Source organism: Atractosteus spatula, chromosome 28 (genome assembly GCF_055471065.1).
Source record: "Atractosteus spatula isolate fAtrSpa1 chromosome 28, fAtrSpa1.hap1, whole genome shotgun sequence".
Lineage (NCBI taxonomy): Eukaryota > Metazoa > Chordata > Actinopteri > Semionotiformes > Lepisosteidae > Atractosteus > Atractosteus spatula.
Genome location: NC_142733.1, coordinates 7,019,953 through 7,042,074, shown reverse-complemented (window position 1 = coordinate 7,042,074; position 22,122 = coordinate 7,019,953). Strand labels below are relative to the sequence as shown.

Here is a 22,122-nt window from a genome sequence, read left to right as displayed (position 1 = left end):
TGGCTAATTGGATAAGAACCAGTTGTCCCACAGATGAGAACTGGCTGTGTGGATGCATACACCTGCCTTTCAAGAGCAGTACCGGCTTTGCATCATAATGCAATCATTGTCCAGCTCATCAGTCCCATTTTCTTTAAAATCTTGCTTCCCTATTTAACGGAGCACTCCTTAATTTACCTGTTTTACAAATTAACTGGGCCCAAAAAAAAAAATCATTAATACATTTATATATGGGAGAGAAGAAGAACTTTTTAAAATTGTTTTATTTATTATGTTTGCAGATTTTACAAAAATATGACAAAATAAATTAAAAGAAATAAATAATCCCATTTGTTTTCTTCTTAAAAGAGCCCTGTACAGTTCTCTTATACAGCGGCCACTTGGAAGAGCAAAGGATGTCCACATGGGTGACACTGGAAAATACGTTTGGGAAGGGGTTATATTGGGAAGCTATACTTTGCACACATGACACCTCGCCCCTGAGCTTCTGGGTATGTACCCACTGAGTGTTTAATCTTACTAAGAGGATAATCTCCCATTTGCTCCGATAACAATAGTTCCCAGGGCTTCCTGATTGCAAGCCAACCACAACCACAGAGGCGTCACTTTTTCTGTCCAGCCTTCTCATGCCTTACCTCTCACCAGCCTTCACAGCTGCTGCCACTCAAACTCCTTCTTCCAGGCTGATGATGCAGTTAAACACTGTTTACACTTAATGGACATGAGAAGCAACTCAGGCCCTTCAAAAGTCTTTTAACAGAGTGCTGTGTCTAACCCAGTCTAATTCACAGTAGCCGAGCTCAGACAAAAGTTCACTCAACTAACCATCGTTTATGTAAAAAAAAATCTTATTAGTAGTACAACACATTCCCTTAGTTTATTGCATTAATTAAGGCCTCCGCAAACATCCTTTCTCCCATTGCTACAAGGTGAAGTGATCAATGCCCTGTCAAAGAAAATAAAAACAGCCTTGTCAAGCTCCAGCTATTGTTCCAAGTGTGCATGGGTACTGTGCAACTCAATGCAATAATGAACTAATACTACGCTGCAAAACGCATCCCACACCTGTGTGCTGCAAACTGCCTGAGCTCACAGAGGGGTGAAACCAGTTGCTGAGTGCAAATAAAATTGATGTCCCAGAGCAATGGTGGTGAAATCATGCATCGGCCACAAAATGTTTTAGTCACCTAAAGCATTTCAGCCGTTTCCTGCAACATCTAACGATGGAATTCTGACAGTTTTACAGGATTTCCTAATTAGTTGATGAAGGGAGATGAATGAGACACAGCAGGAAAGCACCAGCATATACCACCTTAAGTGGGCAGGGGATGGGCAGTGCCAGTATTGGAACTGGAAACTACTGCATTAATTGTGGTCTAAAAAAAAAAATCAGATGCCAGTCAATGTCTCTGATTTCTGGAAATTTTAGACATCAGTTAGACATTAGTTGCTTCTGCATCACAACTCGCGGGTCCTAGATTCACTTTATACTTGTGGAGTTTGTATGATCTCTACGTTTATGTATGTTTTTCTCATCAGCAAAAGAAGAAGGCAAGTTGGCTAGGTTAATTGGAATCTCTTAAATCGTCTAATATGGGAGAATACATAAGTTGGTTTTTGCTACTGCAGCTAGTACTGTCTATGGGACGATAGAACAATGGAACCAAATTATCTCAATGGGGCAATGTGCCTCCTCTCATTTGTAATTTTTCCGATGTACCAAAGCAAAACAGCTTAATGGGTATAAATTGTTTTGGCTGTAATCATACAACGGTTAAAAAAAGGAATGCACTTGAATTTTCGTAGTATTAAGACCAGGAACTACAAGGAAAGAATGAATATGTTTGGCAAATCCTGTCGTACAGAAGCAGAACACTTTTCCAGCTCATCAATTTTATAGTTTCTCCTTTGATTGTCACATAATCAGGACTGCTGTCTACCAAAACAAAGGGCTCCAGCACTCAAAGACCTTGTCGTTCCTGCCAACGACACTAAAACACCTTCTGGTCGGACTCGAAAAGATGGGAGAGAAAACTCTCCAGGACTCTAAATGGTAGACAGGCAGAGATCTGGAAAGCTGATCGATCCCATGAAGTCAGTCAGAGCTCAGCTGTAACAAAAACCACAAGACACCGTGACTCCCTGTGACCAGGCGTTTAGTCTCCTGCTCCAGTGGAGACCAGAGGGTTCCTAGAGGAGACACAAGTGATGTGCCCTTCCTGTGTCTGCATTACCTAACAGAGGCGGTACAGTACCGAAATAGCTCCTGCTCATGCAAAGTACAGTACGTCATACGTCTGTATGTGTTTTACTATTATTATTGCAAATGTTATGAACACAAATTCCTTCAATGGGCAAGACTGGTAGTGCATAGTTCAGATAGAAATTTCACAATGGTCTTAATGAGATTAAAGGAGAGAGAATGCATTTTATTATACAGCTGGTTAGTTTCTTAACCAGTGCTACTGAAAACTATGTCAGATTGAGATGCCTTGGCCTTGCTTGGCCCATGCTCAACAGCTCTGCAGCCACCTTGAATGACAGCAGCTTCTTTAAAATTTCCACACTTACAACAGACCACGGACAGACCTCCTTCTCTCCCCGTGCCTGGCTTTGAAATCTTCCAGGTGCATCCTTAAGGTTTAAAAGCAGAAGATTTAAAATTGTAACTTGGCGCCACCACCTGGACAAATCCCAAACTGCTCCTGGTTAAAAACATTGTCCCCTTTCACCCCTTATGTAAAAATTAAAAACAACAGAACAAATAAATATAAAATCTAACATATATTCCATACAGAGAAACCCTCAAGACTTGCGTCTCAGACTTCAAAATCCCCTTCTAGAAATTTCTACAGGGAGAAGAGAGGATACTATTGAATCCAACAGTACTTCAGAAATGGTAAAAATCTTACATAATGGCCCCATGCTTTTTCCTTGAAGCTATACACACAGATTTATGGCTCTGTACTTAATTTAAAAATCCCTACCAGATTCCTGGTTTTGGTCTTGCTTTGGCAAATCACTGATTGAAAGAATGTTCACACAATAAATTAAATTGCCTAAAAACAGAATTCATAAATAATCCCAGCACCGAGATGTCAAAACAATGATTTCTTTTCTAATTGATCATAATGTCCAAGACACAAAAAAAACATTAAGATTTTCCAGCTTTTGCATACATGATGAGGCAGGCTGGTGTTTCCCCCTGCTGGTATATTCTAAACCTCTCCCTCTGCTAGCAGGGTGAGTGGTTAGTGCAATCGTTTTTTTTCTTTGAGCCATGCATGAAAATGGAACTCCCACTCCACCTGTCTTTGCAAGCAAAATGCAGGAAATAATAGCGGTACCTATGGAAACCTCCTATGGCTCAATCCAATCCCTCACCCTCAGCCTCGCTTATGCCCCAACTGGTTTATACCGGTCAATATCCGAGCTTCAACCAGGAAAAATTCAATGCGTGCAAGAGTTAAGACACCCAGGGTTCAAACACTCCATGGTTTGACATGATCCCTGTTCGTTGCCGTAGCAACAGCTGACCCAAACTTGGTTGTGGTCCTATGTGAACCTCTTTCAAGGCTCTTGTGAAGCTCCTACAATTGTTTTCAATTTTAAGTTCACATCATTCAACCAAATGATTTTTACTCTATTAACTAAGGAGTTCCAGCAACAATAAGACTACAAATGCCTCCGTTTTGTTGCAGGAAAGACAATATCGTCAGCACACTTTCCCGTTCCAAAACCTGCATGACCAGTGTAGTCATCTGACCCCCACACAGCGAGCAAGTCCCAGTTTCCTGCATCACAGGTGCTTTCCCTCTTTCAACACTGGGACTGAGTCTAAGTCACACAGACACACTGCTCAATGTGGAGGAGTCCAGTTCACTTCACTGCTCTGCCCAAACCGTGCCCAGTTACAAAAAGCTGATGTCTAAAGTCCCCAGGTTCTAGGTTTGGGGCCATAACAAGCCTTTCATTTTTAGAACACATGAAGATGGTTTTTTTAAGATATTCATAAAGATTATATAACTGTATAACTCATTTGATACTGCAGATTTGATAACTACTTCTTCAGTCTGACAGAGCTGAAGAAATACAGGGAGGTAATGGACACATGAGCACATGTACATTCAGTCCCAATTTTGTAGTTCCAGAGAAGGGCTAAGAAAAATGTCTTCACTCATTCTGTTGCTTTTCTATTGAAGAATGCTGCTGTCAAAGATATGGGAGAAAAAAACTTTCCAATTATAATTTTGTTTACCATCCTCCAAAATCTGTACATTAAATATGGGTCTATTTCCAACAACAGTGCTCTAAGCTTTATTCTTAGTAATTTTTGTGTCCAACCTTAATTTTAATACAGAACATTTTAGATTTACTCAAAGTCTAATTACAAATTACAAATATTAATTGTATTAGTAAGATTAATTGCAACTGAGATTCAGCAATTCCTGAGCCTTCATCTCTTTACTAAGACATCAGCATTTTCAACTGGAGCTCCCATCCTGCAGCAGGCCAGGGAGAGATGCTAGCGCCCTGCAGTCTGCAGGACACTCACATCCCCTTCCGGCTTTGCTTTTCCAAACGGCTTGTGAACTATAGGAAACGCAGGTCATGCATTCCTCCTCGTGTCGCAGGACAGTGACAGTGAGGACGGGGGGGGGGGGGGCATTATCTTTTTGGTAGGGCATTCTGCATCCTAGCAGGCTGACTAATCACAGCCCTTCTTCTGACCGGCCGAGGCCCACTGACCTCGCTGCTAGAGCTGGCTGGAAAAGAGCTGGGATTCTTCCTCGGTATTGTCTCAATTGAGTTTTTAACAAAACAAAACGAAACGAGATGCGTCCATGGTGGCCTTAGATTTTGGGGCCGGCGGATTCCGAGTCCGTGGAGTGGCCGTTCTCCCCGTCTCCGGAGGGCAGCTCGTCCGGCGCCCCGTTCAGGTCAGATTTGGTGGGCAGTTTCTCTGGGGGGCCGTCCGCGGACCTGGCCTGGGCCCCGTTGACGCAGATGGCGGCGCCCCCTTCTGATTTGCCGAAGTTAAAGAGTTTCCCTGGGTTGAAGGACTTGGTTGGGGACTGAGACCTCTCCTGGCCGGAGGCGGCGGCGGCGGCGGCCGCAGCTGCCGCCTCCTTCTTGGTCTCGGGGGATTTGAGGAACTTAAAGCTCAGGAAGCCGGGGAGCTTGGGCTCGCTGCCCGTGGGCGACTGCGGCGAGCGCGCGGTGCCCGACGCGAACTTGCTCTGCAGGGGGATGATCTGCTTGAGCTTCATGACGTTGTTGTTGGCCAGCAGGGAGCTGGGCCGCTTGGGCTTGTCCGGCCCCTGGGCCCCCCCGCCGGGGCGCGTCTTGCCCCCGTGGCCCTTGTCGTGGTGGTGCTCGCCGCCGCCCGCGGACTCGGGCTTCCCCTCGTCCCGCTCCCGCTCCCGCCGGGCCTGGTACTCCGCCTGGCGCTGCCGCTCCTCCTCCTCCCTCTTCCTCCTCTGCTGCTGCTGGTAGTGCTGCTGGGCCTGGCGCTCGTGCTTCTGCTCGGGGCACGGACACACAACAGCGTCACCGCCTGCGGCGCCCCCCGCGGGCAAGCCAGCCGGGCTCGGGCGCGTCGCCATCGCAACACGATCATGCAGTTACCCTTTGCTTCCGGTATGACCACACTAACAGAGCTGACAAGCAGAGTGCGGGAGGGATGACAGCAGCCACACTGAACTGGCCTCACGGTCCTAAATCGTCATCATTCTGATTACAGTGTTACCCCAGTGTCCTGGCCAAACTTCCCCCTGGCCTTTACCCATCATGGCCTCCTAATAACCCCCATCACTGAACTGGCTTCATCACTCTGCTCGCCTCCCCACTGAGAGCTGGCGGAAAAAAAACCCCCACAAACGTACCTTGAACGCCTCCCTTCGCTGGTATTCCAGTTTCGCCATCTCGTCGGCCACCCAGGAGGGGATGTCAGGAATGGCGATGTGGATGATGTACTTCAGGAGCATAGCGAAGTGCTGGAGAGAGAGGAGAGTGAATGAGAGATGGGCAACACAGCCTGCTTCGCAGCAGGGAAACACCCAGGCCCTGGAGCTCAGGTGGTAGTTTGTTTCTTTATCATTATATGTAGAGCCTTATGCATATCTCAGATCTCATAAAGATGCTGTGTTTTATGAAATGCTTCATCTCATTAGAATCAGTTCTCACTGACCAATCGGGTTAAATAGCAGAAACCGCTGAAAACCTTCTCCCACCAATTCCAGCAACATAACTGGGTACCCTCTTTTTGTGCCTGCTAACAAAGGAGATCACAGCGTACCGCCACGGTACATTGGGAGACACAGCCGACAATCCCTACTCATCAGCATGTGCAGCCCGAGGGGAGCCCCGTACCTCCAGGATGACAATGGAGATGATGGCCATCTCGGGACTCAGCCAGGGGAAGAGGCGCTGCAGCTGTCCACACTGACCAATAAGGTAGCAGTTCACGATGATGGCGATCAGGCCCATGGCCTCCATCACGTTCTGCAGAGACAGAGAGAAACCGTGACACGACGGTGCAAAGCACAAACCGCTGAGACGGCTTCTCGTCGCTTCGGAAAAAACAGCAGCCGAGTCAGTGCCGGCATGTCAGTGTTGAGAGGGTCGCTATGAAATTTGTACAAACTTGTTCTGCTGAAGCTGCAATATTTTGCATTTAAGACTGGTTTGAACTGGATTGGAAGAATGCTGGACACAAGGGCTACTATGTAATTCTATACTGCGTTATATAGGAACGCGTGCTACGAACCTAAGTAACCAATTGTGTTAAAAATTGTGATCTTTGGCAAATAGGGGAGTAGGAAGATGTGCATAATTCTGGATCACTGCCAATCTGATCAGCACAGGGAAGCGTGAGAGATAACAGAAAAATGTTTAAGGACTCTTCTGGTTTAATTACTTTGAGAAAAATACACCCAGCATCTCTTTTAACTTCCGAGACTGACTCCTGACTGTCTTTCAGGGGGAAGCGGGAAAACTTTCTCCAACATCAGCCAGGGAAGTTTCGTTTCTGTCGGACGCTGACCTGCCACTGGCCGATGCTCTCCACGCGCTGACCAAGGGGCCTCTGCAGGCCGGTGCACAGCTTGAAGGCGTCGCTGCGGATCTCGATGATGTTGTTGATGAGCGCGCACATGGCCGCCAGCGGGAAGGCGGAGGAGAACAGCACCACGTAGCCGAACTGGATGAACATCTCCTGGTAGTCCTGGAAGGTATCCTGAAGACAAACCCCATATCACCAGTGCGGTCACAACCATCCAGTCATATATTTTCCAACTACTTTATCCAAAGGGGAGCCATAGCCTATGCCAGCAAGCAACAGGCACAAGGCAGGGTACAGACAGGATGCCAGTCCATTGCCAGCTCGCACACACTCACACCAGGGCCAGTTTTCCCAGTAGGCAATTAACCTACCAGTATGTCTTTGACCTGCGGGAGGAAACACACACAAACACATACAAACTCCATGCAGATAGCACCCCAGGTCTGGAAATGAACCCAGGACGCAGCACTGCAAGGCAGCAATGCTAACTACTGTGCCACCCTACCAGCACACCCACACTTCCTAATCTGCCACCCAACCATTCACACTGCTCTTAGGTTAGGTCAATTTAAGCAGACATGCCCGATAAGACTTCATTATTATCACATATAATTCTAAATATTTCAAGCATCTGCTAATCCCAGTTGATTCTGTGAGTCCCTAGCATTCCAAAACACATTGCAAACACTGATTCATAGAACAGATCTCTCCACTTATGATCTAGTACAAGGCCAAGAGAACACAAAAGCTGTAGCTGTGTTTTAGCACGTGCTGTTTAGGGCCTCCTTAAAAGGCAATTGCCACCTAACGAAATGAATAATGATGAATGTATAAATTGTAACATTATTTTTGCAGTAAGTCTGGGTAGAAAAACAAGATCTAGTCTCTGTAAATGCATTGCAATAATGGCAAAACAACTACACCACCAGACAGATGTGGCAAATACCTGTGACTTGGAAGAAGCGGTCTCCCCAGCTTTGACCGACTGGCTGTTAGTAATAGCCCCGAGAGCCCTGCTCAGAGCACAGTGACCACACGCAAACTCCTCACCCACCTCGTACTTCTTCATACAGCTCTCGATCTCAGCCTGAGTGAGGGGGGTGGAGTAGTTCTCCTCTGGGGGGTCGATCCAGGACTCCCTCTTGCTCTTGCTCTCCTCCCTCTCGGCGCCCTGGCCCCTCTTCCTGTTCCGAAATGAGATGGTGCTCTCAGGTGCAGCCGCTAGGGGCGCGGTGATCTGGGGCTCCCCAGGCGTCTCCCTGGTCTCGGGTCCCCCGTTGTCATCATCATCATCACACATCTCGAACACGGAGGAAGGATCCATGCCCTTCTCCACCATAGTGGGGCTCCCTTCCTCCAGGAAGCTGTCATCTACCTGTGTCACTATGGCCCCAGCCTTGCGGTCCACCTTCTCAATGAAGCTGACCTTCCGCAGCTTCAAGCCGCAGTCGATGAGGCTCTCTTCTTCATTCTCTCCCTCGCTCTGCCTCTCCTCTTCCTCCTCCTCCTCCTCTGGCACGCCGCAGCCCCCGTTCAGACACTTCTTCTCTTTCTTCTCACTCACTGGCCCGCTCTGCGGCCCCAGGCCCTGACCCGGCGGGGCCTGTTCCGAGGGCGAAGCCTGGGCCTTTCCTGCGGCCAGACGCCCATACTTGAGCAAGGCAGACAGGACGAGGTCCCACACGGCCCTCAGTGTGAGCTCTCCCAGCTTGTGCCTCTCATAAAGATAAGGCTGGAGCACCTCTTTGATGTTCTGGAGGAACTGACGAATGATGAGTAGAGTGGCCAGCATCTAAAAAGAGGGGAACAAAACAAAATAACAACGGATATCAACAGTATCCAAAAGACCACTTTTTACCGCAAGAGAGCTCTTTAATATTTTGTAATAATTTAAAAACCGTAAATGCCAAGCATTTCTTGTTTAAAAGTTGCATAGACCATTTTGAAGTTTGAAGAAACTAACAATTTCAGCTTTGCTCACTACAGGCATTTTTTAATTCCATATACACCCTAACAAGCCTTAACCCTACATTCACTTTGCAAAATTCAGCCATCAAAAAGCATCAGACACTGTTAATGGCATTAAGATTTCCAACACTAAAGGGACTCAGCTGAAGAGACACAAGTACGCAACACATAGATTGCATTCAGGCTCAAGGCACATTTATTCTCCGAGCACAAGGCACAGCAAACCAGCTCAGACGTTCAGATCTAAAGGCGACAAAGACAGGGTTTTGTGTAAAACAACAAGAGCAAGTACTGCTAGTCCTCACAAAAATCACTACAAGGCATTTAAAAACAAAACACTACAGGGCTTGTCAAAATCTTAGATGTAGTAAGGCAGGCATTAAATTAGAACCTCACTGAGTTTGAAAAGACATTATAAGTCTCTGCCCCCTCATGTATGCAATGAACTGCTGTTTAAACCTTTGCATGAGGGGCTTTTCATTGACAACCTGTGATAACCATATATACACCAGGACAAAATGTGAGAAATGTTACCAATTCAAGTTAAAATGCACCTTACAAGCCCTGAAATGCTCCTAAATTGATACGCACAGGAAGTGACATCATCAAAAGGGGACCCCTTTTCAATTTCTCCAAACTGTACCTATCTTTTGGAGTCCTGTGTGGGGGGAAATCAGGGTCTAGTGGACAAAGTCTTGAGAAGTCCCCCCCTCCTCTTAAAAATGACAGTGAACCAAAAAGAAGATACAGTATCAAAATGAAGAACAACAAGTGGGCAAAATCCACTCAGAAGATTTGCATTCTATTTCAACAGCTGGTTTCTCCAACCTGCAGGAGAAACTTGATAAAACATGAAAGGTGACTCTGACAGCGCTCAGCAAGAAAGCGGAGGGCAAGCAGACCTTAGGACAATATACAGATTGACAGTGGAACAAGAGTCAATCAGGACCTGCATTAAAATATTAAACACAACCCAAAAGACTCCTTTTCATCTCTCTCTGCCCTTCCAAACCATGCTCAGACTTGGCAAAGACAGACGGTTATTACTGCCTGGCGTTTGTGGGCACAACAGAGCATTCCAGTGGAATACTGAATGCTGCCAAGCTCAGCCAGCAGGCGGACAGACAGAGCAAGCAGGTGAGCCTCATGCTGGGGCCCTGGAGAGGGGAGACAGGCTGGCCGTACTTTAGACCTGCAGTGGGACTGGAGGACTCTCTTTAGGAACATGAGCAGGAGCTGCAGCCTGAGGAAGAGGAAAGGTAGGAGGTTCTCTTTGATCTGCCTCAGAAAGCTCTGGGACAAGAAGACCAGCAGGAGCTTGGAGAGGGCGGGGGACAGGGCGGAGAAGATGGACGGACGCATGGACAGTCAGAGCGAGGGACAAAGGAGAAGAGAGGTGAAGGACAGATCAAGTTGGAAAACAAGGTTCGCTGATCAATCCAAAAAGTGTCATAGTTTCTCACAAAAATCCCAAGACTCCCATGTTTATGAGCAATACGTTTACAGCAGTGACTAGATTTAAACTGTCAGACTCAACAGAACCTGCGAGCTGGAAGGCTAGTTGGGTTCAATTAATTGGTCACCCAGTGCTAAACAGAGAAAATAAAGACACTTCTTGCAAAAAAAAAGGATGCTGAACAAATCGACCTACAGTATCATTTTAATGACACAATGGATAAAGTCCTTCTAATGGTGAAAGGAAAAAAAAACCTGGAATTGCACTATTACAAAACTTATAACCGAAAAACAAAAAGTTTTTAGGTTTGTGAAGTCCTGGTTCAAAAACCTAAGAAATGCCATCAGAATGTCTCGACCATTCTGCGAGAAACACCTCATTGATACTCACGTGGGATCAATAACATACTGTACAATACTGTATCGGATGCATACTCAAAACGCGCAACCTTGAAGTGGAGTCAGGTTTTTTTCTGCATGTAAATTTGATACATTTCATCTGTTAGGCTGCACCTTTGTGTAATAAGCAATCATTGAGATACCAGTCCACAAAGACCAGCAGGAGCTACCATTATTTATAGACTTAAGATATACAATAGCAGACGTATTGTTTACATGTTTGTATTTTTGGTACAAGATTTGCACTACATGTGCACCATAATAGCTGCTAGGTGAAGCTCATGGTGCTGCTCAGAGCAGTACGAATATATATTTATTAATTTACTTGAGAATAACGCATAAGCACCCCTCCTTAAAGCCCGACTTGCATGTCTGATCCTAATGGAAGAGCTACCGAGACTTTGTCCCTCTCACCTCTTTCAGGCGCTCCATGTCTTTGAGGTAGAATCCAATGTAGAAAAGGCTAAGGTAAGAATTTACAAACTGAAACTGCAAGAGAAGAACAAACAAGCAGTGGTTATGACCGAGGCAAAGTGACGTCTTGCAGCTCTTGCGAAGTATTACACTTCAGAGTGTCGCTTCAAAGTGGTTTCAGACAAATCCCAGCAATCCCATCTGCTGACAAGTTGAACGAGGTTTTGCAGCATGAAATATAAAAGCTGTAGTGGGATTTTATTGTAATTGTGCACTTTTTGTAGGAAGTCCAAGGAGAAATTAGAGGTATAGCGTTCCAGATTTAAAAACAACAGCATTTGAACAGCTAATTTCTGCTGGATGACTTGACCCGTGGAAAAAGGAAACTTACTAGAACAATTTTAATGATGAGATTTTTCTCATAGGCACTCTGGAGTCTGTAGTTTTCTGAAACAAGAAAGGAGAAAAAACAAACTTGAGAACAAAATGAAACGTAAACAGGCCCATGAGGTGTGATCGGTTTGTTAGGAGCTCGGTGAAGAACCTCATGAAGCCACTGCTATGAAGGTCCCAGGCAATGACCCACCAAACAAATTAGCCGACAGTCTTTTCAACCTTCCTCAGTGTTAAGATCACTTTATTGGCCATTTACAATTTCTTGTATTAGGAATTTGTCTTTTCACAGACCCCAGCTTGCTCTCCATGAGACACACAGGCACAGAGAGAAGCTGGGGGTCAGAGCGCAGGATCAGCCATTAATTCGGCACCCCTGGAGCAGCTGGGGTTAAGGGCCTTGCTCAGGGGCCCAATGGAGTAGGATTCTTCTGCTGGCCGCAGGATTTGAACCGGCAACCTTCCAGCCACAGGCGCAGATCCTTAGCCACAGTGCCACCGCTCCACCCCTGCTACCTACTACTCTAATCATGCAATTCTGGGTCGCAGGAGAGACAGTGCCTATCCCAGCAAGCAACATGCGAAAGGCAGGATACACCCAGTATGGGACACTGGACACAAACACAGGCCTACAGTTTCACACCAGGGCCAGTTTTCCCTGAAGCCAATTCTTCTACCAGTACCTGGGGTATCTCTGGATTGTGAGAAGAAACAGGAGCACCCAGAGGAAACAAGATGAGAATATACAAACTCCACACATATAGCACCCCAGGTACTGAACCCAGGGCCCCAGCTGTGAGGCAAAAATGCTAACCACTGCACCACCAAGTCACTCATACTCTGAATAACTCCTGCTTAACGTTCTTGTAAAATATGCCGTTTACTTAGATTAACAAGTGCGTGTGACTAACGTCAACCAACAACACAGGCCACTCGCCTCCATCAGCCAGAATGAAGGAACATCAGGAACATCACGCACCCATATCGTTGAGCCAGCAGGCGATCTTCCTGTACACCTCATCACAGGCAGTCACAGTGACGGCCAGCATAATCTTGGGAATGAACCTGGCAATACGAGGCAGCTCCTTGACCCCCATCACAAACTCCTGGGGAAGAGAGACTCACATACAGGATCACAGACACCGAAATACTAGCAGCTATAGAGCCGACGCAGCAGTGCTGTGTGAGCCTCTCCTGGCTGGGCCAGTGCTCTCTAATGTCAAAAAACCATTGCCGGTTGAACACATTTCCTGAAGGTTAAACGTCCATTTGTATTAAATTGAAGCTACACAAGGACGAGCCCATCCCAAAACATATGTTTGATACACATACTGTAGGCCACTGTCATACTTATTATTTTCAGGATTGTGCTCATTTCAAGAAGAACTGTATATGAATAAGCTTGATTGAGATACTTTCAAAGAGCTAGTCAATCAGTATCCTATACAGGACACCAGAAGAAGGCTCCACAGCCAAAACGTTGTGTTTCTTTTCTTCTCTTTTCAGCATGGAATAAACCTTTACTTGTTCCTTAGTATCCCATATAGGTCCAGTGTGAGTACGGGTTTCCTAACTCATTGAGACCTCATGGGCTGAAGAGAGATTACCCACTGACTGGCGCTTTTGATGACCTCTTAGATGGTCAACTGGTTGATTGATTACCTGGAGGAGTACTAGACTGACCTGCAGTTCGAAGCAGATGAGCATAGCCAGGAAGACAAAGCAGAGGCAGAAGAGGCAGACCGGTAGGCTGACCAGATACTGGAACACCATCCTCTTCCAGGGAGGGTAGTAGAATTCCTCACAGCCTGTCACTGGGCTGCAGCGTTTCACTCCCTGACAAACACAGCACAGCCCACACTGGGGCATTTATACCCAGGCACATCCTATAGACATTACGCTGACATACATGAATGCAAACATCCTCACAGAAAGAGCCAATTAGGGTTACATTACAGTTTCATACACATGATGCTCAACTTGTTTGCAACCACCAGTCAAGAGCAGTAATCACTCAAAATCAAAGGCACCGTTTAAAAAAGCGGAAAGCCAGATCTATTCACACTCGCTTATCCTTATAGTTCATTCCCCTTTTCTCTTTCACACAAAATCAATAAAGCTTGCACGCACGCTGACAGGTGGAACAGTCCACTCATACTGCCACAGACACACACAGCAGCATGGCAGTCTGCATTACCCTGAACTGTGGGCGGGGCTCCTCTAGGGACTCTGCAGGCGTGTCCAGTGTCCCCCACTTGTAAGCGAGCTCCGCCCCCCTGCGTTTCCACCTCTCCAGGAAGAGAGTGGCCCAGACGACGTTGAAGAGGGCGAACACCACACTGCAGATGTCACGGCTCGTCTGAAACACATGACCACCCACAGCACACAGAAAACACATGGTAACCATCCATAACTGCACAGAACAAATGAACGTATCAGGGAATCCAGGTGTGCAAGGTTGCGAAACAAGCATGTTTTTCTTGTGGTTTCACACAGGCAATCCTATAATATAGCTGCTTCTCCCATCTCTCTGCACAGCCCTTGCATTAACCTTGTCTAGGAAGGAAGCGTCCACTATGCAAGGTGTCCGCTGCCTGTCCATTTCATTTATAAACTGAATTTTTATCATGCCAGCTTTAGGGGGGAAAATCCTGAATGCACACTCAGGTTTTGTTTTTCAGATAAGCTAAGGAGAAGTGCATTTAAAATTGAGAACACAAGGTGCTTCTTCTTACACACAGGGGTTGTGGAAATACAGAGCATGCCACGTGGTAGAAGCTGTTATCCTAGCTCTTTTCAAAAGAAGCGTCTGGGTGAGACCCTTGAGTCAGCTAGCCACTACGACCAGACAAGCTAATATCAAACACCACTGTCTCATTTGTAACTTTTTTACTGTTCATCAAGCATATGAAGAAAAGTGACATCTTTAGGACCTAGGATGAGATATGCAGTACAGTACCATATCTATGGCAGAAGGGCAGGCTCTTTCAGAGTGAAGTGGTACGTGGCCCTCACCTGGTCTGATTCTGTTAGCATCCACAGCACAAAGCCAATCACAGCTGGGTAAAGCATGGAGGTGGTGTAGAAGCCCAGCCAGGCAAAATACATGGCAATCTTCACCCCAAAGTAATCACAGATATCGTCTGCCAGGCCAGAGGTGACACAGAAAGAGGCAAAGGATGGGAGAGAACAATCCACAGTATCATCTGCTTTGATCCTGAATGCCACAGAAACATTTTAAGGTCTCCTCTCATTGTGCACATCTTGTGTATTCTTTTAGTGTTGCTGTCTTTCTGCAAATCTCTTTGAGAAGCCACCTTTAAAGGCGCTATATAAAATAAAGCTTTTATTATTAATAATAATAATAATAATGAGCTTTTATCCAGGGTCTTGGGACACAAGGCGGCCTGTTGCATGTGCTGTAGCTCCTAAACCAGCGATCGCTGGATATATACAAATATGTGAGTGGTTGGAAATGCTTAACATAAGTTCACAAAGCTCATTGTTAACATGAATGACCTATTCAGCACAGCCTGCACAAGTGAACGATGTATGAAATGTTTAAAATGACAATCGCCCCCCTGAAAGCACTATGTCCGGCGTGTCAAGGCCAAGGGAGGCAGCTCAAGCTATTCATACATTTCCAGCATGGAGACCTCCTGAACTGTGGAATCGTCTCACAAGAGAAAGGCACGTGATCGCAGCTCATTCCCTCGCCCACAGACACTGTGTCCCGGTGTGCGAGCACAGCAGGCCACACCCTGAAGACACGGGTCTTGAGGAATACTGACCCAGGGGCTGTTTCTCGCAGACTGCCTGCACCCAGGACTTCATCAGCTGACTGAGGATCCTCTGCTCGTGGAGCGGGAACACCTGCTGGATGACACCCCTCGCGCTCAGCTCCGGGACTGTGGCACAGAGGAGGAAAGAGGGTGGGGGGTGTGTCAGTGTCATGCAGGTACTTTTTTCTGCCTATAAAAGCTGGACACCTCCTCTTGAAGTTAAACTTGAATTGCCGCTAATGACACTTTGCCTGATTTTAGCACCTTGGGTGCACTCTCACATACAAAATGGCTAAGGCCCATCCTGCCACTAATTCTGTTTATGCAAAAAACGTAATGCACATCTTCCAGTTTTCCCACCAATCACTGCATTCCACAGGCCTACACCCTGCCCATTTCTTCTGCTCTAGTCACTTGAGGCTATCCTCCTCCCGTGATCCCTTCACTATCCTACTTTTCCCCGTTTCCTCCCAAGAATTGTGCAATACAATACAAATTATTTATATAGTGCCTTTCAGAGCCAGTCGAGTCAAGGCTCTTCACATGGTGTCAAAGTCAAGAGGCAGTTACAAACATACTAAAAGGATTAGCTAACAAAAGACCGTACGAAAACTCACATAATACTGAATAAAGTGGTTTAAATAACATCTGATCAATATATAGAATCAGAAAGCTGAATAATTAATATAGGTCTCAAGCCTCGATAGCCACTATGAGTGAACCTCTAACGTGATCAAGCAGAGAATTCCATAGCTGCTGAGTTTCACCCTCAGAATACAGACTGGGAGACGAGTCAGACTTTAAACCGAAGCAATGGGAGTTTCACATATAAATGGGTCTTTGCTGATCAAAAAGTGCCGCTCACTGATTGGCTGCCCCTCCAGGAAGTGGATGTTGTGCAGGGCTTCTCCTTGCTTGGCTCTCAGGTTGTCCAGCCAGTACTTGATAATACTCTGACGTTCCTGTGAACAGAGGACATATCAGAGCAATATCAGAGCGCACGCACGCATGCGCACAACATTCCAGCTTCTGTTTACAAGGTTTACAAGGGACTCCTGGCTTGTCCTGAAAGTATAAACAGTGCAGGGTTTTGATTTTGGGGGACACCTGTGAAACATTATGAGACAGACGTCCTGTCAGAGCGTGAATCACACATGAGGTGTGAAACTGTAACACTTAACTGTGCCACAAATCCATCAGACTTTCTCACTTAAAAGTTCCCCAGAATTAAAAAAAACTAACAATTAACAGCATGAGATTCGTGAGATGTTACAATATTACTATTTATTGTATTGTATTGAATATATATATAGCCTGTGTTAAGAGGCTACTCGTTTGGCTGTCCGCGTGACTGAGGAGGGAGAAGGGAGGCGGGTGGCAGCCGGTGTCTCACCTGCGAGGTGAAGAAGCACAGCTCGCTCTCGATGTTCTCATAGATGTAGTCCTCCTCACAGGAGAAGCAGCGTGCCCCCCCGCCGAACTCCGGTTTGACGGCCTTGCGCAGCCCAACCTCCTCTGCGCCGCGCAGCAAACTGGGGGGAGTGGAAAGCAAGCAGGACTTCAACACAGTTTCCAGCCCATCCTGCTGGCTCGCCTCTACCCACCTAGGTGATCAAGGCAATGACACGCATAGAGAGCCAGAGACCTGCAGATCCTTGGTTTCTGTGACATGAAAGCACGTGGCGTCAGTAAGTGAACACCTCAGGTCTCAGGAAGGGATTCCCAGAAGTGGGACCAGAGCAGCACTCCCAGTACAGGCCCAGATGGCGCTAGTGGGAGTTTGTCATGTTACCAGCTCATTCGTCAAAGGGTGATGCTAAACCAGCTGCCAGAGGATCAGCTAGCCAGCATCTTCTTGGTTCTTTGAGCACCGGCAGGTTCGTAGTGATGTCACTGAGAGACACACAGCCTGGCCAATCAGCACTAGCTCTCCTGTAGGGCACTGTAGAGTTTACAGTGAGTCAAACGGCTGACTCTAGATCCGCAGCTTCTTAATTATTTATTTTCATTGAGAAAGAAATGGTAACCAGACATACAGTAACATAGGATGAAAAACAATGGCTGAAAACTACTGATAAAATGCCTCATATCCCTATTTTACAGCTAAAAAGAATTTAACTTTTCTCCTGACCAAAAACACTAGTGTTTGCTAAATACCTGATTTTATATGATGTGCAAGTAATAATATGGACACACAAGACTAAAATTATTTTGCAAGGAGTTTATTAAGAAGTTGCAATAATCACTAACATAGGGTGAGGCTCTTGATCCAGGTAATTCTACTGGGGTGGATTTTTTTAAAGTGGGACTGTCTTGTGTAAATTGACAATGACTTCCTGTCCAGAATTAGTGCTGTTTTCACCTGCAGGGTATATCCTGCTTGCTCCCTCGCCCGGCAACAGTGAGAGAATACCACAGCTCACATTGGCTGTTTACCATCTGTTCTACCTCTGAAATATTAACCCCCTCCAGAGGCTGTTTTTCTACAGCTGTGCCTGAAAACAATGACATGTGCAAACCCTTCTGTGTAAGGTAAATAGAAGAATGGCTGGAAATAAAAACCTACAGTAGCTCTTGCATGCCTCTTGTGATGTTAACGGACAAGCAACTTCAAAAGTGCCCACCTTGGCCTCAATCTATTTTATTAAAAAAATAAAATAAATAAAAAATCACATTGCCACACATCTACAAATGCTCCCTCAGGCAGCCTGAGAGAGTCCGGCACAATTCACTAACAGTGTTTTTAAATTTCATGTGGAACTCAGTGCAAGTTCTAAGTTTAATCACTCTAGGCAATCAAACTATTAAACAATTTAACCTCCACCCACATCTGTTATTTTTTCTCTTGTCTGCTGCGATATTGAGAAAGCTTTCTTTTCAGATCATCATTCTTAATCAGAGAGGTAAAGAGAACACATCCAAAGCTTTCACAAAGGGAATAATCCAGTTACCAGGAACTCTACAAAATGCAAACACCCAAGTCAGCAAGTTTAAGCTTTAAATAGGTTGAGGTGTCCCAGTTAAAAAGAGATCTGGTTAATTTATTCTTTTCCATTATTGTAATTGAAAAAAACCTTGGCTGACTATTAATCTGAAGGAGTGCCACATTGCCAAGACTTCATCTGCCTTAGTTTACAGAAACAGTTTATAGCCCTAATCTTGAAGTTGACTTTATTTTCAATGGTACATCGCTTTGGTCTCAGAATAGTGGGGGTTCATGGAGAGACTGAACAGCAAGGTTAACCATGAAACAAACGGAGCATGACATTCACTGCAGGCAAACTGTGGGCAAATTGCCCATCACACAGTAAATGAATTAGATGGGCAATTTGCCCATAGTTTGCCCATGGGGAAAACAAGGAGAGAGGGGCTTAAATGGCAGATGAATGAGTAGAAACGGCAGAGAGAAGGGGGGTTTCTGAAAGTCCTGGGTTGCCTTCCAAGGCCGCAAAGTCATCATTTCAGTGTTACATAAAGGAGAAGCCTGGAACATGAGACAAACTTCACCGGCAGTCAAGGCGATGTGATTGGCAGCCAGTGACAGGGAGAGCTGATTTGTGTCCGCTGATTGGGCAGCGAGTTGATCAGGCAGTGAGCTGGATTCACCAGCTCTCTCCCGAGTCTGAGACACCTGGAGCAAATTGCAAGAGCCAGAGCGAATGAAGATAGAGTACGTCACTCTAAAGAGCACTTTGCACTACAATGGCGATCAGGTGAAGTCAAGACCTCATCAAGTACTGGATCAAAAGGGACCACAACCTCAAGCACAAATGATCCACCCCTTAATGATCCACTGACACCTAGAACCTAAACATCAATTTAAAAATAGGTACCCGCCTGTCTTTCCGCATTTGGCTGTTCTAGATCAACACCCTGCCTTTCTTGATGCTGTTCTTGTACATACAATTAAAACGCACTGCCTTTCCTCTTTCATTCAGAGGCTGCTGTCATCTCTCCCTTTTCCTTGCATAACAAGCATTCATAAAATGGAAAAGAAAACTAACACTATTCTATTAAAACTAGCACTTCTTTATTTAAAACACAAAAAGCCCTTAACAGAAATCCATCACAATGCAGCACGGTCCTATGCATCCTCCTGGGGGACAGGGGGTGTGGCACTGCTGGTATTTTACAAAGCTCTGATGTAGAATTCCCTCCTGGGCTGCTAGTGCACTCAGTACAGAAATCACTTACTCCTCCCTGTACCACTCCATGCCTCATTTGCCTTAATTCAATTGTGCAGACAGAAAGGAATTGGAGGGTTTCAGGCGCAGCAGACTTTAGCAAAAAGGAAAACACTGGAGATTCTTAACAGCTCAGGAAAAGTCAATTCAGCAATCTAGAGCCATGTGCTGTCCCCGTGTCTCTGCTACCCCAATGCCATGTGGGAATTCAATGTCCATGTTTCAGCACCAGCTCAGTCTTCAAAAGAAGGCACTGATGTCTAACATACTAGAAAGCACTACCTTATACAGTAGCTGCATTCTTGTTTTGAGAAATGTGCAGCAAATGAGGCCTTTTGGAATTTTTCTTCACCAGGGAAGGGATGGCACTGAGAAAATTAAACAAGATGTAGCGTTTGACAGGAGCACTTTCCAGCCCTATCCCTCCCCTGAATCACAGATTGACACATATTGTGACTCTCATGGCAACAGTCATGTTCAGGTTAACTGCTGATCCCTTTTGAACAGTGAGTCACTAGAGCTCAGACCAGGAATGTGGGAGGGGTTCAGTAATGTTCACAGGTACTTAAGGCTTAGTGTGGAAAAAGGCAGGTAAACAAGCAGTGTGTCCGGAATGCCCATGTGAAACAATTACACTCAGTGACTAGACAGGCACACCTGTGCTACACATACATCCTCAGAACACACCATTGCACTGTACATCATAAAACTTTAACTTTGCACGTCTCACATTAGACTTATTTTAGTACTCTGCTCGTCACTGACCCTGGCATGTGGCACTGTACCATTTGCCCTCTCTTCCTGGTTAGCTGTGGAATACCAGTTCCTCTTAACCCCTCCCACAAGCCACCAGCCCTCCCGCCCCCAACCCCGCCCCCTCCAACCCAGGGTCTCACTTCTCATAGGTTGCCGTGACGAAGAAGGCGTAGACGCGCGTGTGCTTGTGGTGTCGAACCTGGATGATGAGCTCCGGGATCCCCAGCCGAATGTGGTTCAGTAGCCATAGCAACGTGTGGTCATCCGTGGTGTCTGCAAAACGTAAACAGGGCAGAGTAGGAGTCTTAGTCGACCATTAACTTATAATGCAGAATGGTACTTGACTCGGAGGAAAAACAAAACAGCTATCCACCAAAAACTGTAGATTTCTGCGACGTAGTAAGTAAAAGGTACTTATTTTGAAAGGAACGCAGGGACAAATGGCAACGGTCTACTTGTTCGGAGAAATCCTGCATCCGAAAAAGATATGAATTTCATTTAGTGCTACATGTGTCGAGACCAAAGCTGGAATCTCATTTCGCCGTGCCCTAGCATCCTGTATGCATGTCTGACTGCATGCATGCAATTGTGAGCCACGTCACTTTCAGCAAGGAAAACGCAGAGACAAAAGCAACAGCATTAAATCAGACCCTTTCAGGCCAGAGAGCCACAGAGGTCTTGTGTGCAGAGAATTCAAACAGGAGAACAAGAAGGAGAAGCAATGGTTAGAGAAATGACAAACCATGAAAGATAAGGGGTGTGAAAGAGAGAAACGGAAATAGAGTGGGGGACACAGAAGAGGATATGGAAATGTATGGTGAGAAAGAGAGACTCTATAAACAGGACCTCCTTCACAGCACCTGCAAAAGTCATTAAGACGTCACAGTTTTCCGTGGGTACAGTCCTCATCCAGGATTTGTGGGACATGATGTAACGGCCAGCCTGCAGGAGCTTCTTCCCAAACAGCTTGTCTGCGGGGGGGGAGAGAGGGAGACCGACAGAGACAGTGCGTCAGGCAGCCTGCTGAGGCACAAAACAGTGTCACGCGAGAATACTGACCAAGGGCCCAGCCAGGGCATTTCTAGTGCTGTCACCCCCTCCTCCTCAATTTTAAATGTCACCCACCTGAGCTCTGAAACTTGAGAGGGGAGGACAGCGGTACTTAACCCTTGTTGTTCCAAGAGAGGCTACGGTGCCCAGAGAAAGGATCTGCTAATAGGAGGTTCTCCTAATTGAAAATATAACTTAAAACGGTTTACTCCAGAAGGCTTTTAATGACACCTATGTAAACATAACTGTATAGATTTAGAGATTTAAAACGCATTTTGTTTTTCAAAGTAAAAAAAAAAAGCGGAGATGGTCTTTAACCGTTCTGCCACAGTCAGTGTTTTGCAACACTGAATGACAAACACTGAGCTTCATTTCCCATAAGGCTGTTCACTCCATACTGCACACAAATCGCGGGTCTGAAGAACAGTGAAACAGCTGCAGAATGCAGATAATTTTACAAGAACATGTCCAGGGTGGAGCAGAGGCTCCAAAAACTTATACCTGGAGAGTTCTCAGTTTATGTTTGTGAAAACCGGTGTGTGAAACACATTGAGAATAATCACTGAGCTGTGCCTTCTGCAGCGGTCCCTGCCAGCACCTCAGAAAGTGGGTTATGTCCCAGCATTCCAGCAATCTTTTGGGTCAAGTGCGGCCTTGT

At 46.0% G+C, this 22,122-nt stretch overlaps 1 protein-coding gene across 1 annotated transcript in view; it reads right to left on the bottom strand.

The window, feature by feature from the left end:
• Positions 1–245: 245 nt before the first annotated feature.
• The window catches only part of ano8b (anoctamin 8b), a 36,054-nt gene continuing 14,177 nt past the window's right edge, over positions 246–22,122 (bottom strand). Inside the window, exons 2-17 of the mRNA XM_088907504.1 lie at positions 21,275–21,385; positions 20,555–20,687; positions 16,868–17,006; positions 16,340–16,436; positions 15,484–15,600; positions 14,708–14,835; positions 13,890–14,051; positions 13,376–13,528; positions 12,672–12,798; positions 11,691–11,746; positions 11,300–11,374; positions 8,118–8,855; positions 7,046–7,237; positions 6,373–6,504; positions 5,886–5,996; positions 246–5,522 (exon numbers count right to left, since the gene is read on the bottom strand). Of these exons, the coding sequence (XP_088763630.1) occupies positions 4,854–5,522; positions 5,886–5,996; positions 6,373–6,504; positions 7,046–7,237; positions 8,118–8,855; positions 11,300–11,374; positions 11,691–11,746; positions 12,672–12,798; positions 13,376–13,528; positions 13,890–14,051; positions 14,708–14,835; positions 15,484–15,600; positions 16,340–16,436; positions 16,868–17,006; positions 20,555–20,687; positions 21,275–21,385 (3,140 nt within the window). The 3' untranslated portion in view covers positions 246–4,853. The remainder of the gene's footprint in view (positions 5,523–5,885; positions 5,997–6,372; positions 6,505–7,045; positions 7,238–8,117; positions 8,856–11,299; positions 11,375–11,690; positions 11,747–12,671; positions 12,799–13,375; positions 13,529–13,889; positions 14,052–14,707; positions 14,836–15,483; positions 15,601–16,339; positions 16,437–16,867; positions 17,007–20,554; positions 20,688–21,274; positions 21,386–22,122) is intronic.